At 45.3% G+C, this 18416-nt stretch overlaps 1 protein-coding gene across 3 annotated transcripts in view; it reads left to right on the top strand.

Annotated features, from left to right (window-relative positions):
- Window positions 1-18416, top strand: part of RTCA (RNA 3'-terminal phosphate cyclase) — a 225437-nt gene that overhangs the window by 25618 nt on the left and 181403 nt on the right. For all 3 annotated transcript variants that reach the window (XM_069641582.1, XM_069641584.1, XM_069641583.1), the window contains exons 4-5: window positions 3475-3618; window positions 4828-4951. In XM_069641582.1, the coding sequence (XP_069497683.1) occupies window positions 3475-3618; window positions 4828-4951 (268 nt within the window). The remainder of the gene's footprint in view (window positions 1-3474; window positions 3619-4827; window positions 4952-18416) is intronic.

Raw genomic sequence — 18416 nt, 5'->3', positions numbered from 1 at the left:
GGGGAATTTGTTGGGATAGTTGGAGTTGGGAGGCGTCTAAGGGGTTGGGCCAGAGCAGATGGGCCGCCAATCATGTTATATGAGAGGAATGTCATGGATTGCAAGGTCTGTGGGGATAACAATTTAATATGTTAATAATTGAGATAATTCAAGTGCTTAACATTGAACATTAGGGGTCTCAATGAGCCGGTAAAGCGCAAGAAGTTAGAATCCCTCTTGGGGTGGTATCAACCAGACTTGGTGGTGTTACAAGAGACGCACATCTCTCCGGCAGACAGCGTTGGGGAGAATTCTCAGAAATGTGCTGATTCCCTTATAATTCCCTTCTACCTTAGAGACCCCCAGCTCTTTTGCTGGACTTTAGGACACCCTCTCATGAATTCTTCTTGATTTGAACTCTGTGTTTCTTTTGGATTTGGAGTCTGACAAACTCCATGGGCATCATCTTTTTGGTTCCATGTGATATTTTCGCCGCAAAAATATCGCCATACAAAAATTTCGCCATATTTTTGCGGTGAAAATAACACATGGACCCTGCGGGGGACACCCCCGCAACCTCTATACCTAATATTTTCGACACCAAAAATATCGCCTATGGCCGTTCCCGACGACCATATGTACGGCAATATTTTTGGTGGCGAAAATATTACCTGATACCATCTTTTTACATTGTGACACACAGCACCTTCAGTGCAGTGCAACAGGGAAGTCTTTCACATTTCCCCAAGGTTTAAATACCTTCTCTTGGTTAAGCTAGTGTTTCCGAGAGCAGTGAAGTGAAATTGACTTTACTTACATTTACATTTGTAACTCACACACTATCTTACAATAGGGTGCTGGAGGGGTTACTTAGTATCCCCAATGTCTAGTTTCTCATGTAACATTTTTGTTACCCTTTCTACAATTAATGGCTAGTGGCAGTGGTTTACTTTTTTCTACCATTCAGTGTTTCTACCGCAGGCTGCAATTGCAGCTGCAGTAAAGCACCCATGGGTGCCGATTTTGTCAAAATGGCCCTGGTCATCTTTTTTCGCCATTTCTTTTTGGAAAGGCCCTTCTTGAGATGTACTGTGCGCGCCAAACCAGGTTTGGTCCCTTTGTTCCTTTTGTCTTTGGCGGGTATCACTGGTGAAGCCAGCCTTTGTCTCCTGTGTACCTGGCAGGGCAGGAAGTGAGGGAGGTGCCCGAAACTCCCTGTGCTTAATTCCCTTTGTTACAGGAATGCACTCAAAGGTGATTGGCTGGCTGTCCTTGGAGGACAGCCACCCTGCTGCGTCAGTGACAGCTAGGCTGCGAATGACTAGGAGAAACCTGCATAAAAGGCGAGGTCTTTTGCTTGGAAGGCAGAGTCCACCACTGGACTATGGAATCCGAAGTAGAACTTGGAAGAGACGCTTGCTGCCGCTCCTGGACTGCTTGTTTGCCAGGTTAAGCCCTGCTGCAGTGCTGAAGCTCCGAATTCGCCTCGACTAGAGAAGCCCTGCGAAGGACTCCTCCTACCCTTAGGTTGTTTGGACCAATCAACCCCAAAGCAAACTCATCTGGATATTCTCTCGGAGCTGGCTGTACTGCCATTGTTGCTGCAGGTACCGAACACCAGGATCGAGTGCATCGTTTTTCAGTCAGACCCGAGCTCCAGACTCCCATGAAGCAGGACTGACCGAGGAAAAGTCCATAAGGTATCCGAGTGGGTGTGGGTCTCATCCCCCCATAGCTCTCATTAGTTTATATGCTAAAATCTACTCCAAAATACTGGCCAATAGGATAGAGGATCTGCGGCCCACAGTTATACACCCAGATCGATCAGGCGTTTATAAAATATTGTTAAACGCATGATAACAAAAGGCGTGCATGTCGTATAATAGAGACGGCCGAAAAAAGAGATTTAAGCGGTGCTGCTTTCTCTTGATGCGGAAAAAGCCTTTGATTGTGTCGAGTGACCATTTCTGTTTCGGACTTTGGCGAAGATGGGCTTTGGCACGAAATTCATAGACAAAATAAGGGTGAACTATAAACGACCGCTGTCTTGATTACTGATTAATGGTCCATTCTCTCCCCACAATTACAGTCCAACGTGGGACTAAACAGAGCTGTCCTATGTCACCATTAATGTACGCTATCTGTCTCGAGCTGTTCCTCGCCAGGGTCCGACAGACAGAGGATATACAAGGGAGTAGCTTAAGAGGGATATCGCACAAAATTATGCCTTACTGATGACATGCTGCTACACGTGTCCAGGATCCAGTACATACACTATCCGCAGTAGAAAGAGAACTAAAGAACTATGGGTTGTGGCAGGGTTGCAAATTAACCACACTAAATCAGAAATCCTGAATCAATCTCTCCCCCCAGGGGGAAGTCCATTCACGTCGAACTCGAAACACAATTCGGCTGGTTGTAAAAAGGGAATTAGATTGTGATGTTGATGTCCTGGGTGTTAGTCCTAGCAGTGCACAGTGGTGGCGCGAGTTATGGTTGCTTAGCTTACCAGAACTGGTGAATTTCTGAAGTTTTTCGGTTTGATAGGTTTTTATCAGTGCAACGTAACCATAACGTCCCCTTAACTAACACACACACACACACACACACACACACACACACACACACACACACGCACACACGCACACTAACACACGCACACTAACACACGCACACTAACACACGCACACTAACACACGCACACTAACACACGCACACACACACACACTAACACACACACTAACACACGCACACACACACTAACACACGCACACACACTAACACACGCACACACACACTAACGCACGCACGCACACACACACTAACACACACACACACACACACTAACACCCAACATATCTGTAAATCTGTAAGTGTGGCCCCTTCGTCCTCTTCAATCCACATTCCGGCAGTGGAGTGTCCGGACCTACATTCTTTGATTCTCATCAGCCATCTTAGATTCTAGTTTTTTTTATTTTACAGGAAATGGGGCATCCACAAAATGTGTTCCCGTTTCCTAAAAATATCATATTAGCACGAGTCAAAGGAAGACCTGGGGTTACTAATAGCGTTAATGACCCTTGGCCACTGTGGGTTGAGTGGTAACAGTCAAACTCTCACACAGACTTCGCTTCTTTTAGGCATGCCTTGGCCCAGGGTGGTGGGCTGTAACCGGCCCAGAGCCCTTAGCACTATAGTAGTGTTCAAAATACTGACATAGTTGTGGAGAGGAGAGGGAAAGCCAGGTATGGTTTGATGGAGTATGTACAATGTTGCATTAAATGGGAAGCATTTGAAAATGTAGGCGGTGCACAAAGTAACAGAAAAGACGTGTCAAGGTATACAAGGCAAAGCTAAAAACTTTGGTAACAGGTTGGTAATTGTAGCCTTTTTTCCTCGCATATTGATAATGATGCTACTGCAGAAGTACTGTGTGTTTTTGCTATGTCAACCATCCTTAATATACACCTACTAATGTAGTGTTCCTCTATACAGGCCTCAGCATCTGTCAGGACTGGAAATGATCCGGGATTTGTGTGAAGGTCAACTAGAAAGAGGAGAAATCGGATCAACTGAAGTAATTTTCACACCTGGAAAGATCAAGGGGGGCATGCACACAGCTGATACAAAAACAGCAGGGTACGTATAGTGTGAATGCTCTGCAGAGCAAAGTCCACATGTGTGCAGTACTTTCTTTAGTGCACTCCTTGGCCTCAGCCTGGTAGTTGTAATTCCAATTCCCAAAGATACAAAGCAGTCTTTGGGCTAGGGTCATCATAGACCTCAAGAATTAGGGAAATAGTAAGGGTCCCAAGCCCCAATCGGATGGTTGCGTTCATTCACACTATTTGGAGACTACCCAATTAATGTGCAACATCACGTTTAAGTTACCCGTGCTCCTTTAAAGGTGAACCCTTTTTAGGGGATTTAGCCTATATTTTATTTATTTTGTCATGTATATAGCGCACATAGCCCAGAGGCATCCAGGTGCTTTTTGCTTACGAAATCGGAAACCTTGAATTCAAACTTCCTTTCTCATCTGGTCTTGCCGTGCAAGACCTCTGGAAATGTCAGGCTGACTGTGTGGCCGGTTCTTTTCCAATGACGTTCTTCCATAGAAATAAAATCTGGTTAATGTAAAGAGAGCAGATGGGCATACACCCAGATTACAGCCTGGGGTTTAGACTGCCACCAATCAGTGGGGTTCTCCTCAGCTACCTGAGAGGCTACTTGCATAGTGAAAAATAAGATAAATGGTTTAACACCAATCCTAAATAACGTTTAAGGTGTCCTCTGAGGAACTACTTCCTTTACGTTTTTGTTATTGATGAGCACTAGGATTAGCCCTTGTCAAGAAAGTGAAAAACGACTGGGATGCTGGCTCAGAGCTGTATCTTTTGGTCTCTCAAAATCTATTTGTAGAAACGTTTGCTTCATGTTCAAAATGTACTGCTAGAATGGCAATTTGGTGAGAAGTGTGGTAGAAAGTGGGAAATGTAAGAATAGGAACCTCCAATTCCACTCCAAATGAACTGCTGTTGACTCCTATAATCTTAGATATAAGTGTAATTATTTTAGAATTGATTAATAAGTGTAACGAAAGTTATGATTTCCCAAAACAGATTTTGGTAAATGTTTCAAGAATGTGAATGGCGTTTTTGCTTTTAAATAGAAATCAAAAGATTGTATCCTCGTTGCCTTGACTGCGCGCACATGGGCACATGCTGCAGATATTCATTACGTTCAGGAAAGTGAGGTGGTTTTGATTATATCTCGCTTTCATTGACTCGGACACCATACATTTGCATTGAAAATAATTGAACAGAGCTGTTTTTGGTCCTGTTTCAGGAGTGTCTGCCTTCTCATGCAGGTATCTTTGCCCTGTGTGCTGTTTGCTGCTTCCCCCACAGAGCTGTATCTTAAAGGTGGGACAAATGCTGAGATGGCGCCACAGATAGACTACACAGTGACGGTACAAATTCGTTTTTCTCATTTCTGATATATGATTATGCAAATTATCATTAGCTACAAAATCAATAATAACCAATGTATTTGTATATCATGTTCAGCAGTAATTCTTGTCATGGGGATTGCTTGAAGGTGGCAAAAGTTGTTCACATCCAGCTTCTGCGTACCCACCAGTGATGGATACAATTATTAGTCCTGGCCTTTCTAGAAAGGTCCATTTCTGAGCTTCGAGAGAGAGAGCATGTTAGGCAAGATTGTATGCAGTACCCTTAGGGTGCACTACAACAACCCTGACCACCTGGCAGTAGTAACCCAACCTTTGGTATAAGTCTGTACTACACAGGTTGGTAGTGTGGATGAGTAGCCAGGCTTATCTCAAGAGGGGTCAATGTGAGCTGTAGGGGAGTTACATAGATTCACATTGACAAGTATTCAAGCAAACACACACAGGGTTTCTTGATAAAACAATTATTCATGTTTTTACCTGTCAGTTAATAAGCCCTTCAGAAGGGAGCACTGTAAAACACCACACAAATATACTTCAAAATGATACACTCTCGTTCAGAATCAGTAAATCCCCATTTGGGATGGCATACAGCAGAGACCTACACCCACAGGTGACTTCAATTGCTAGGGTGCTGTTGACATTAATGTATTACTGTTGGCATTCATAATTAGCTAAGAGCAAGTAAAAAGGTAAAGATTATTAGAGCAAACAAGATACCACAAATATTTCTCAAGCAGGCAATTAGATCCCCCAATAAGAGTCATTCAGTTTAAAATAGGCTAAACCAAAGTCAGTAGGCCAGAGTCTATATGGGCTGGAGCACTTCTTTGAAGGTAAGTAGAAAAGTCTTTGCATAATGTTTCAGAAGTCTTTGAAGAAAAAGATGAATCAATGTAGGGCCACAAGCTGTTAGACTTGTGAGTAGGAGAAGATGCAAGCAACTCTACTGCAAGAGGTAAGTTCTCTTAGACTTTGTACAGTACTTTTAAAATGAAGAAAAGATGCAGCAGATGGCTCCTGTTCCTGTGCAGCTTTGCAGATCTCACTGTTCCTGGATCTCAGTCGTGGGACAAGAAGGAGGATGTCGGGGGACTCCTGCACTGCACTGGGATGGTCAGAACTTGCAACTGGCAAACTTCACTTTCAGTGGCTGTTTGGTGTTTCAGCTCCTCGCGTCTACCGCAAATAGCAACACTGCGGTTCCTGGCTGCCGAAATGGACTTTCCTTGCTTCTGGGGGCCCCCCTACTCTGTTGAGGGTGCTCGGGCTCGGTCAGTCCTGCTTTCTGGGTGTCCGGAGGATCTTCCTGGAGTTCTTGGCCAACTTAAAAGCAACACACACAAACTGGTGTTCCTCTCCCTGGCTCTACGGTTTCCAGCAGCAACACTCTGGAAATTCAACCAGCTCCGAGAAAGATGTCCAGGTGGCTTACTTTGGAGTTGATTGGTCCCACCAACTCAAGGGGAGAAGTAGTCCTTGCAGGGGCTTCTTTGTTGATGCGAACTTGGCGTTTCAGCACAGCAGCAGGGCTTCACCAGGCAAACCAACGGTACAGGAGTTGCAGCAGGCGTCCTCTTCAAGTTCTTCTTCGGTTCCTTCATCCAGTGGTCGACTCTGCCTTCCCAGCCAAAAGACTCACCTTTTTATACAGTTCTCTCCCTTTCATTCCAGCCTAGGTGTCAGTCACCCAGCAGGGTGGCTGTCCTTGCCGGACAGTCAGCCAGCCAATCGTCACAGAGTGCGTTTGGGTCTCCTAAGAAACTAAGCAGAGGGAGTTCCGGGCACCTCCCTCACTTCCTGCCTACCACAGACACCCTGGTACCAGAGGCGGGCTTCACTCGTGAAGCTCACCAAAGACAAAACGAACAAAGGGACCAAACGTGGTTTGGCGCGCAGAGTAAATCTCAAGAAGGAGCTTTCCACAAAGAAATGGCGAAAAAAGAAGACTGGGGCCATTTTGACAAAAATGGCACCTTTGGGTGCTTTACTGCAGCTGCGAACGCAGCCCGTGGTAAATGCACACCATGGTATTAAAATCGAAACCACTGCCACCAGCCATTGAGTGAGGAAAGGGTAACATAAAAAATGTTACATGAGAAGCTAGGCCAAGGGGATACTAAGTAACCCTTCTAGCACCCTATTGTAAGATAATGTGTGCTGGGTCTAGAAAGTTACAAATGTAAGGAAAGTCAATTTCACTTTATTGCTCTGGGAAACAGTAGTTGATCCCAGAGAAGGTATTTAAACGTTGGAGAAATCTAAGAGACTTCCCTGTGTCACTGCACTAAAGGTGATCTGTGCCAGAATGTAAAGGATGATGCCTATGTAGTTTGTCAGGCTCCACAACCAAAAGAAACGGAGTTCACAAATCCCATTTAAGAGATATGGGAGAGTGGGGAAAAAGGGTCACACTCTCTCCAGGTCAAAAAGATCAAGGCCTCAAAATCCAGCACAGTTGCTGGGGGTCTCTAAGGTAGAGGGAATTGGCACATTTCTGAGAATTCTCCCTAACAGAGCACTAACAGTGTTTCATATCTTTTTGTTCTAGATGGACAATTATTATTGTGTACACCTTCAGCTTCATGTTTGTATGTGTGGTGTTGTAAGTTTTGGCTGACTAATATGTGCTTTTATGACTCGCTGAAACAACAAGGGCCTAACGGACACCATTGCTTTGAGTGTCAGGTAAAAATATATTTTACTACTTATCATTAAATACTCATCTGGCCATTCACTTGTGTATGGAACCTGCTCTGACTACAGACCAGCTTTGCAGGGTACTGCTGATGTACAGCCAAGAACATGCAGTATGGAGCGGTTATGGGGTTGCCCGCTTCCACGTACCAAAAAATGATTTAAAGGCACAACATAATGGGAACCCATTAAAATATTCCAAATTTAAAAAAAAAACAACCAAAGTCAACTAGAAAAATAGCCCTAGAAATTCGAAATGGATAGACACAAACCCCTCTCTCAATGTGAATTTCTGAGGCATAGGAGCTTTCGGTTTATGCTTTGTGCACGTTTTCTTTATTAACTTAGTGCGATTCTGATGTGGTTTTCAATGACCTCTGAAATTGTTAAGATGGATTTACTAGTATCTGGCTTGGTGGACAGATTTTAGGAGGCAGCCCTAGTTATGATGAAGAGGGAGATCTGAGAGTTTGGCCAAAACCCAATCCAGGTACGTAGATGTGCAGTCAAGGCTTTCTCAGTCGAGCGTTGATATTAATATTTTATTTGTATCGCGCTCATACACATGTGTTTCAGAGCGCGAGGAGGCAAGGGAGGAGAACAAGGGAATACAAAAACAACGATCTTACTAGGCCCAGTGACATTGAGTATGCACAAGTGCATGGGAGAGGAATAATGGAAAGTGCTGAGCAAAGGAATACATTTAAATAATAAATACATAATAGTAAAAGGCAACAGGCAATGGTAGTGCAGCCAGCATGTGGCAAGTGCTAGGTATAAGGCAACAGACAGGGTGCGTCGGGTAAGTGAAGAAAAGGGGGGGGGCTGCATGGCTACAGTTACAGACCCTAGTGCAAGGGATCGACAGGAGGCAGTGCGGGTGGGTGGCAGGGTGAGCAGGTACCTGGGCCCTAAAGTCAGAGGGTAAGCCAGATGCACTGTGCTTAGACAGAGAAGATCAGCAGGGGAGGGGAGGAGTGGAGGCAGAAGCAAAAAGGGAGGTCTTGAGGTGCTTCCGGAACCGGAGATGGTTCTCCTCAAGTTTCAGAGTGGCAGGGAGGCTGTTCCAGAGGTAGGCCCCAACTGAAGACTGAGATCTACCCCCAGCTCGTTTCTTTGAAAAAACAACTGACCCTGAGGGAGTTGGAGGTAGAGGAGTGAAGAACTCGGGAGGGAAGGTATTTACGGAGGGGCAGCTGAAGGTATTTTGGACCCAGGCCCCTGAAAGCTTTGTGGACAATGCAAAGGGTTTTTAATGTAATCCTTGAGGCCACTGGGAGCCAATGGAGAGATTTCAGCCCTGGAGAGATACAATCCCAGGGCTTGAGACCAAGGACAAGTCTTGCAATCCTTTTCTGGATAAGTTGCGAAGGGTGGAGAATAGAAGCACGTAGATTTAGAAAGGGGCTGTTACAATAATCCAACCTAAGGAGAACCAGGGCTTGGGAGACGGAGAGCTTCTGGGGGAAGGAGAGGAAAGGCAGAATAACTCTGAGGAGGTGCAAAAGGAAGTTAGATGTTTTTGAGATATCAGAGATGTGGGCAGAGCAGGAGAGCGTGGAGTCAAAGAGGACGCCAAGGTTCTTAGCCTCACAGGTGGGAGTAGGAGGAGGGCCACGGGAGGCCGGCCCGAGAGTGACAGGAAAGGAGGGTGAAGGTGTGCCGATGAAGAGGATCTCCATCTTGCTGGCATTCAGGCACACCACTCCTGAATGGCAGATAGGCAGTCAGAGATGGGAGAAGGAGATGAAGTGGCCGAGGGGAGCCCGAAAATGAGTTGTCATCAGCGTAACACTGAAAGTTGGAGCAGAAAATGGCAATGCGGTGGGCGAGCGTTGCCAGGTATTGGTTGAAGAGCCAGGGTGAGAGGTTGGACCCCTGGGGAACACCACAGGTAGAGAGGGAGATAGATGAAAGGAAGGACCCAAGTTTGACCTGCGAGGGTCGATCGGAGAGGAAAGAGGTCAGCCAGGTCAGAGCCTAATAGGTGATATCCAAGTTGTCATGGAGAAGGTTGAGTGGGATGGTATGGTTGACTGTGTCAAAGGCAGAAGAGAGATCGAGTAGGACAGAGGGGATGTTAGAATCAAGGTTGGAGAGCAGATCTTCACGGATGTTCAGAAGAGCAGTTTCCATGTTTCTGGCAGCTCTAAAGCCAGATTGATGGTCATGGAGACAACCAACAGAATCGGAGTGCAGGTTGAGCTGCGAGATGGACAGCTTTTCCAGTATATTGCCCAGAAAGAGAGTGATGGAGATTGGGAGGTAGTTAGCAGGGCAAGAAGGGTCAACGGTGGTCAGCTGTGGGTTTCTTGAGAAGAGGGTGCACAAGAGTGCTTCAGAGGGGAGGAGAAGGCTCCTGAGGCGAAAGGGCAGGATCAAGGGTGTCAATGTGGTCCTTGATGGTTTTGGAAGGACATGGATGGACCCGTTTTGATGAGACTTTCATAGATCGACTTGTCTAGAGACCACGTCAGGGGAGAAGAGGAAAGGAGGAGAAAGAGGGTGGGGGTGGCTGTAGGAGGGCCATATATCAAGGAAGGAGAGGGGACGAGAGGATGGACAGGATATCCTTGGTTTTAGAGATGAAGTGAGAGGCAAGGGCTTCAAGTGGGAGTGGGGTCAGGGTCTCTCAATGAGCTCACACAGAATAGCACACAAAAGATCAATTTAGACAGTCCGTTATGAAAATACAGATGTATTTTAGGCCTTTAGAACACACTGAAAAAGGAATCTAGCAGGTAGCACTATCACACAATACGAATATATACAATCAAGTATGTTCACTTATTATAACTTCATCAAATAACTAACGCTTACCTGACTCCGCGGGGACACCCAGGAAGCTATTCCAAACCTCTTCTTAGTTAGCGTTATTCACTTTCTACAATTTCTTTATTATCAGGTAAACCTATGAACACACATAAAATTCCCTTAAGTGAAGTGGAAGCTACCCAAAAGTGCACAGGGAATGTAATTAACCTTCTGGCAAAATTCACCCCCAGCCCCCCCCCCTCCCCTCCCACCGAGTCTCACCTAGTATGTTTTTTAATGAGCTCTCCATCCTGTATCTGTGCAGGGGCGCAATGTTCTGAAGAAGGATGCTGAGGGTTTGCGCGCCAGGCTCGGAAGGTGATATTATATGAACTTTGAACACATGAGGAAAATGGAAACCTATGAGGTAGCAATAGGGCTTACTCTGTGCTTAAAGAGTATAGGGAAATGTAAGAATGCGGTGGAAGAACCATGAATGAAAAGTGATGCCTAACTGGGACTGAGTAAATCCAGCCAACAATGGTAGCACAACAAATGCTACATCCAAAATACGTCAAGCTACCAATCGCACATGCAAGAGGACAATTGGAACACAAGAATGATCCTCCTTCAAACTAGTGCTGGCGTAATTCGCTAGTACAGTTTTCAACTCTCCACAAAGTTGCACCCATACACAACTTAAAACCATGAATAACGTGTCGTGACAGAAAGGGCTGAGATACTTGCGGTGGTGTCGCCTCAGGAGGAATGGGAATACTGGCAAGTTCAAGCGGGCTGTGGAGAATGAGCGAAACGCTAGGACACTGGCGCCTGACAGGAACCAAGGCGCAAGTTGCTCTCGCTCCGGAATTGGGTTGTTGAGGAGAATTCAAGCAGGGCTGTAGTCGAAGAGCGAGAGGCTCGGAGACTGCCGCCTAACTGGAACAAGAGGTGCGTAATAAACTCGCTTCAGGTAAAATTGAAAACGCGAGTTTAGGCGGAGGCTTGCTAGAGCAATACGCTCGTCACAACGCCACCAATGTCCACTATGACCTGACAGGAGTAGCAGAGGGAATTATCCGAAGGTTTCAGTCACAAAATCAGTTAAGCTAATGTGAGAGGGAAGAGGCTATAAACTATGGTCGCTAAACTGTTGCTTCTAAGAACTATGAAATTACGAGCCTGACGGGAATCACGGGCATAGGTAAGCATCGGCAAAACTGACTAGACGCGAAGCAGGGAGCGCACGCTGGGAGGGGCTTAAATACCAATGGAGTGACAACAGCGAGACCGCACAACACTGACTGGAGAACAACTAGGGCAGCCATGCTAGGTAGTCAGTAAGTGTTAGTCTAAGTCCACCCACTCACTGTGTTGCTGTTCCACTAACCAACAATGATAAGCTGATGTCCAGTCCCTCTTTGGGATACCCCTGGAACCTTTTGCTGTGATCATGACAATAACTCAACCAAATAATTCAGGGATGTAATGCAGATGCAGTAGTATGATATGAACCAGTCACAAAATCCTAACTTTAGAAGTCCAATTCCTAAAATGAATGGGGTGTTGTGCCCAAAAGTGAAAGGGTCCAACACAATGTGTTTCACTGAAAAAAAGGATGCAATGGGCTTGTGGTGGTAAGTTTCAAACTATTTAATCGTTCTACAACAATGTACCCAAGAGTAGGTAAGTTCTCTCCTTTCTACCTGACCCAAGGCTAGCCCAGTGGCAGGATATCTGATCCAGGTTCGATGGCCAAAGGTGAGTGAAGTGGAGGGGAGACAGGAGACAAAGGGGCTTGCACACAATGTTATCCAATGGAAGACAGGTATATAGGCACTATGATGCATCTTTGTGGATTGTCTGAGGTCTCTGGGTCTCGATCTTCCGTCCTGTGGATTTGCAGGTTAGTGGATTCTTGGGTGCAAATGCAAGATGTAACCCCTGTCTGTGAAGAAATGCTGAGTCTGTTAGGAAAGTTTTCTCTTTACAGCACCTTCCCTTCCCTGGAACCCCCAAACCTTTTGCTTTTATTTTTTATTCTGACCTGCTCTTTTTTGTAGTGCAGCGACGCCTTCAGCCGACTAGCAGACTTGCAGTGTGCATCTGGATTAATAAAAACACCAGATATCTGACACCTGATACTTTGGACCGGGTCATTAGTATATGCAAAAACTAAGGAAGATTATACTCGGAGCAGTAGTTGACACTGCCTTGATATGTCAAATTGGTTTTATTGTTGATGGTTTAAAAGTGAAAGTATGGGATTAAGTGTGATTGCTTAAGATATGAATGTCCAAGTGATGGAATGAATTATTTGATTTTATGGTTTTACATCATACATACATGAATTATGCATAATTTGTAGTTATTAAATATTAAAAATGTATATTTGAGAAAAGACTTTGTGTCATCCCATTCTGCTGGTCCACTTTGTTTCAATATAACATTAAGGCACAAGACATGGCAGCAACTCGCCTAGGAGCGAGAGCATCCATGTAGCAGACAGGGAGCAGATAGGGGCCTTGAGAGTGGGCCTTGAGAGAAGGGCTGGTAAAGCCTGCCTGCTCTCCCATAGGCCCAGATGACCGGAACCCCAGCCTATCGGGGGTAGCAGCAACAACAAAGGCATTAGGCACTCTGGTGCGAGCGGCCATTATGGAATGGCCAGGCAACAATAGAAAGATGGTCAATGCAAGTGTAAAATCCAAGCAGGTTGCAACATGCACCAAGTAAAACATGTTAGCAAGGGTGCATCGGATTCTCTGCAGCTCGAAGCACATTGAGGATCAGATGGTACATAAATCCGAAAATACGCGCTCAATGGTGTTTTCCTGGAAGTAAGACCCCCAGGGCTTACTGCTGTTCCATGGTGGTGTATGAGGAATCCTCAAGTCTACTGATGGAAGGGGGAGAGGAGCAGGGCCACCAGCACCCTGCTAGTTCAGGCAAATAATGCATGCAGCACACGAAGGGTGGATGGAGGCAGGGGCCAGGAATGGACGTGTTGGCAAAGCCTGCCGGCTCTCCCATAGGGGCAGATGACCGGAAGTATTGAAATTTTGAAGCATTTTTTAACAGAATGTTTTGCATTTAGATCTAGGAGCTATTGCCATTTTCAGAAATATTTTGATTCGGTTGTTTGCTCAGATCTTGCGAAAATGCATGTAGAGTACTCACTTGTCGATGGTGGTTTCAGTGGTAACTTTCATTAACAGCCTGAATTTAAATGACTTGAATTAACATGGACAAACAAGAATAGGCTGTTACAGCCTCCTTGCCTCTTGGGCACACATGCTCTGGCTTCATAGCATGAATACACGTTTCTTGTTTCCAGGGTGTATAAGCAATTGATGGTTGACCACACAATGAACTGTATTGTTATCTATAAATTCTCTGGTTTTACGGTATGAGTAAACTTTTCTTGTTTTTAGGGCACAAGCAATTGATCATTCATATTATGAATTGTATTTGCCTATTTTCTAGTTTTATTATTTGTGTATTGATCCTTTTATTTCTTGTTTCTTCTTAAAATGTTTTGTGAAGGTTGAATTTATTTGAACCAATAAACAAATAATTTCAAAAAAAACATAAAAGGAATTCCGTAAATACATGGGCCGAAAGAAACTCTCATACACGTATATTTATAGTAAAATAGATTTTTATTTTATATACACAAGGCAAAGTTAAATTCAAGTAAGTACAATTTAAAGTAATCAACATTATAGATAACAGCAATACTTAAGTGAGTTACCCAATAGCAATGAAATGTACAGTTCATGAACACAGTTGAATGGTAAGTGAAATCACTTATTATAGTTATTCAGAAAATGTTCTGTTGTAGGAATAAAAAGGGTTGTTTAGCACCAGCAATAGCAATGCAATACTTCATAGACCTATAATTGTTTTAATGGAATTGTATTGTCAGTTTTCACTTTATTGTGAATATTTGAAATTTGTATGAATTGTGCACCATATATTTTCTTGTGTTGTGACTGAGTCATTTGAAAATTTGTGTTGAACAACTAAACAAATAAAAAAAAATACTTTTCAAATGCCACAAGGCTTTAGCAGTTCATCCCTAACTAGTTGTGATTTCTTTAGAGTCTGTTTGGTGGGAATGCAGCTAAAGCACAGCAGCAGATAAGGTAAAGTTCCAAAGGATCCTTTGATTATTAGTCAGTAGAAAACATTTGTTGGTCAAAAAGTTATCAAGAGCGGCAAATTGGTTGGAGGTTAAGTACTACCCCTAGCCCAACAGACTCGAGGCGTGATGAAGAAGATGCAGCTAGATTCTTTCACAATGCAACAGCGGTGGACCGGGTATCCTGTTCCTTGATCATGGCGAAGAAAGGAGAAACTCTGGAAGGGATGTCACAGCAGCAGTTGAGAGAAAGGACTCTCAGCAAGGAATTCTTTGTGCTCCCAGGGTCGGTTTGCAGTTTTGGTGCCTTTTTACAAGCTCCAAGGATGAACGGTTACCACCCGGTCAATCCGACTCAATTCTTCTGTCCTGCACTTTGGTGAGGGGACTTTGAGGAGGGGGATCTTGTCTCTGGAGGTTCAACTGGAGCTCACCAATGTTCTGGCAGGATTCGTTCACAGGAAGACGTTGCACTGCAAATGGGTCAGAGGTCCCCTGGTATTTGCGGTTTGCAGGCCTGGAAGGTCACATTACCTCGGGAATGGCTTGATCTGCATTTCGTCTTGGGGCTGGTTGGTGCCACCAGCCAAAGGGACGGAGTCGTCCTCTTCGGAGATCCTTTCGATAAGAAAACAGGGTCAGGACAGCAGTGGTCGCTTCACGGATGCTGGATGGATCTGCAGGCGTCTCTGGTTGTCTTCAGCTTCGATTCTTCAGTTCCAGTGGTCGACTTGCCTTCTGCCTCAGGTACTTCACCTTTTATTTGGATTTCCTTTTCACTCCTCTGCAAACATTCTCAGCAATTTACCAAAGGTGCGGGTGGCTGTTGTAAGGAACTCATGGTGGCAACAGTAAAGACAGACTAAAGTGATCACAGTTCAAGTTGTTCTGTATAGGTAGTTTGGAATAACACCTAATCTAACCCTAAATCTAAGATGGGAGCAAGCTTCGACCATCAAACAATAATAAGGCAGACCGAGTGGCGTCTTGTCAAAATATAAGGGCCTATACTAACAAACCTATTGCCAATCCTTACGCTAAAACAAAAAGAAGGAAGTGTTCACAAATAATAAGTCAGGGTGCGGTAGTCTGGTTCTCCCTTCCCCACATCAGCAAGTGACAAGGTAGGATTCGGAAGCACAGCACATGCTTGAGCTTTCCCAGCACGAGCCAACCGTTCTGCTCTCAGCAATCCGGGCCTTCAGTGGTTCAGTCTGTTTTCTTCCAAAAGTCTCTTTCCTCCGAGGACCTGATGGGTTTTAAAATAAACAAAAGTTTCTTTCTGTTTATGCTTTGGGTGATGCCTTTTCACCCCTGGGTCCCGCCTCTTCCCGTCTCTGGCCCTTCTCGAATGTTAGTTTCCCTCTGTTGGGTTCACTACTGTTTTCATCACAATGTTTTCTGTATCATTCACAAATCTCAATGTCTTTTTATACAGTACACAATCTTCTATCAGTCAAAGACTTTCGATTGTTCTGAGGATTTTACTGTAGCCCCATATGATCACTTTGACCCCTCTGCTTCCTTTCCCAAAGGCCTTCTGGTAATGGTAGTTTCAACAATCTGGTAAATTAACAGTGTTTCCTGAGTGAGCACCCACGTGGTACCGGACTCTTCCGTTGCTGGTTTTCCCCCTTCTAGTATCAACAGTTCTTTGCATTCTTTCACAATTCAATTCACGGTTTGCTACTTTAGTTCAACACAGTTCGGTTTCTTATCGACTCTTCCCTCGAATCACCGGCTGTGATGAACCACTTGGCTTTCCTCCTCTTTGTAGTCAAGGTTGGTACCACAGAGACAAGCGTCTCTCCCTTGCTTGGTTATCAGTAGAGGAGGGCTTCATTTACCGTTCACATCTGCTGCAACACACGCTGGCTATTGTTTGCGGTCTTACGATTCCTTCTGCTGAGGTTTCACGGGCCTTGGTTGGAAAGGGCAAGGTCGCTTCTCTCCTTGTCACCCTCTTGGTATGTGCCGACTTTCTCCTCCTCCTTGAACTGCTGTGCTGGGTTAGCTCTCTCGACGTGTGGCCTGCCTTGCTCGTCTTGTGTTCTTATGCTCCACCTTTTATCCTTGTGGGGAAGGAAAAAGGCAGTCAGATGTGTGTGGTTTCAGTCAATTGCCAGACTTTGACTGACCTTTGTGTTGGGACATGTCGGGTCAATGGCTTGGGTGATGTCTGTCATCCTTCGTGATATGCAAAAGTGTTCCTGTCAGAAAAGGGGGTGAGGGGGTGGAGTGTTTCAGTATCCTACGTGGTAGGTTGGGGGAAAAGGTATTATAAGAAGGGGGATACTGCGTCTCACCCGTCGGTGTCCCACTTCCACTCTGCGAGGACCCCCCCCATCCAGGTGATCCTCCCTCTCTGGTCCATCCCCAGGAACTGGATCCAATAGCGATGGCCATGTCCTGGCCACATGGATGACAGTCACCCAGGGACTAGTCTGGGAGACACCTTCAGGTTTTTCACACTATCCAATCGGGGAAAACCAGCCCCCCAGTGGGAGCTGGTTCCTTTCAGGCACTATGGCATACAAACGACAGGGGAGTGTTAAACTGACTATGTGCTAGGTCTCAGGAGAAGGATGGTACTTTTGATGACAGAAGCAACAGAAAACCTGAAAGCTGGTCAGGCTCTGTTCAATCTTTGGCATGACCAGAAGGCCCACATTGTGGAGTTTACTCCAGACCAGTTAGTATTGGTTATGGTTCCTACAAGGCAGAGGGCCTTACAGGACAAATGGATGGAACCTTCAAGGTTGATTAGCAGACGTGGACAGATTAATTATCTTGGGCAACCCCAAGAAGGCCCCTAGTGTCTTTCACACTAACCGCCTGAAGGCCTAAGTCTGTAGACCAGAACTGGGAGCTTTGCTTCTAGCCTCTGATCAAGAGGAGGAGAGTGAGCCTATCCCTGGTCTCCTCACGGGACACCCTTCAGATGAGACAATTGAAAGAGTCAAACTCTCTTCAGATCTGACTCTGCAGCAATAGGAGTGCAATGCTCTGTAGTCCGTTTGCCTCCCTGTTTTCTCTGACACCAGATTTGGCCCTTTGGGGCCAGCATGATATGCTCACTGGTGGTCTCCCTGTCAAAAGCAGGGGCTTGCAATGTCTGATTATTTCAGAACACATAGAAAGGAGGAGGTTAACAAGGTGCTTGGCCTCTAGGTTATAGAGCCACTACAAGTCCAGTTTTACTAGTGCCAAAAGCAGGAACCAAAGAGATTATGTGTGGACTAGAGAGCTCTAAATGCAGTCACCAAGACTGATGCCCATCCTTTACCAAGGACAGATGAGCTGGTGGACAAATTTGGGGCTGCCAGGTTCCTCAGTGCATTTCACTTGACCTCAGGCTGTTGGCAAATAGCACTGACTGACCACACCAAGGAGAACTGCATTTCCCACCCCAGGAGGCTTATACCAGTTTAAGGTTATGCCTTTAGGACTAAAAAATGTACCTGCTACATTTCAAAGGATGGTGAACCAGGTTCTGAATGGGTTGGAGGACTTCTGCATGCCACACTTGGATGACGTTGCAGTGTTCAGCCCCACTTGGGAAGACCATCTTCATCACCTTGGATATGTATTGCAGGCTTGTGAACAGGCCCATCTGACTATAAAGGCAAGTAAATGTCCAATTGGTCAGAGCAAAGTGGTCTACCCTGGACATGAGGTAGGGGGTTGTGAGCTTAGGCCATTGGCTATTAAAGTACAAGCTGTACAGGACTGTGCCACCCCACTACTCAAACTCAGGTGAGATCCTTTCTAGGTCTCACTGGGTACTACAGAAATTAATTGAGAATTATGGGAACATAGCTTCTCCCCTGAATGTCATCTCTTCTGCAAAACGTCCTCAGAAGATTAGAT

The sequence above is a fragment of the Ambystoma mexicanum genome, chromosome 1q (genome assembly GCF_040938575.1).
Source record: "Ambystoma mexicanum isolate Mex_15411 chromosome 1q, UKY_AmexF1_1, whole genome shotgun sequence".
NCBI classification, from domain to species: Eukaryota; Metazoa; Chordata; class Amphibia; order Caudata; family Ambystomatidae; genus Ambystoma; species Ambystoma mexicanum.
The sequence above is the reverse complement of the archived record's forward strand: the minus strand, read 5'-3'. Positions and strand labels throughout refer to the sequence as shown.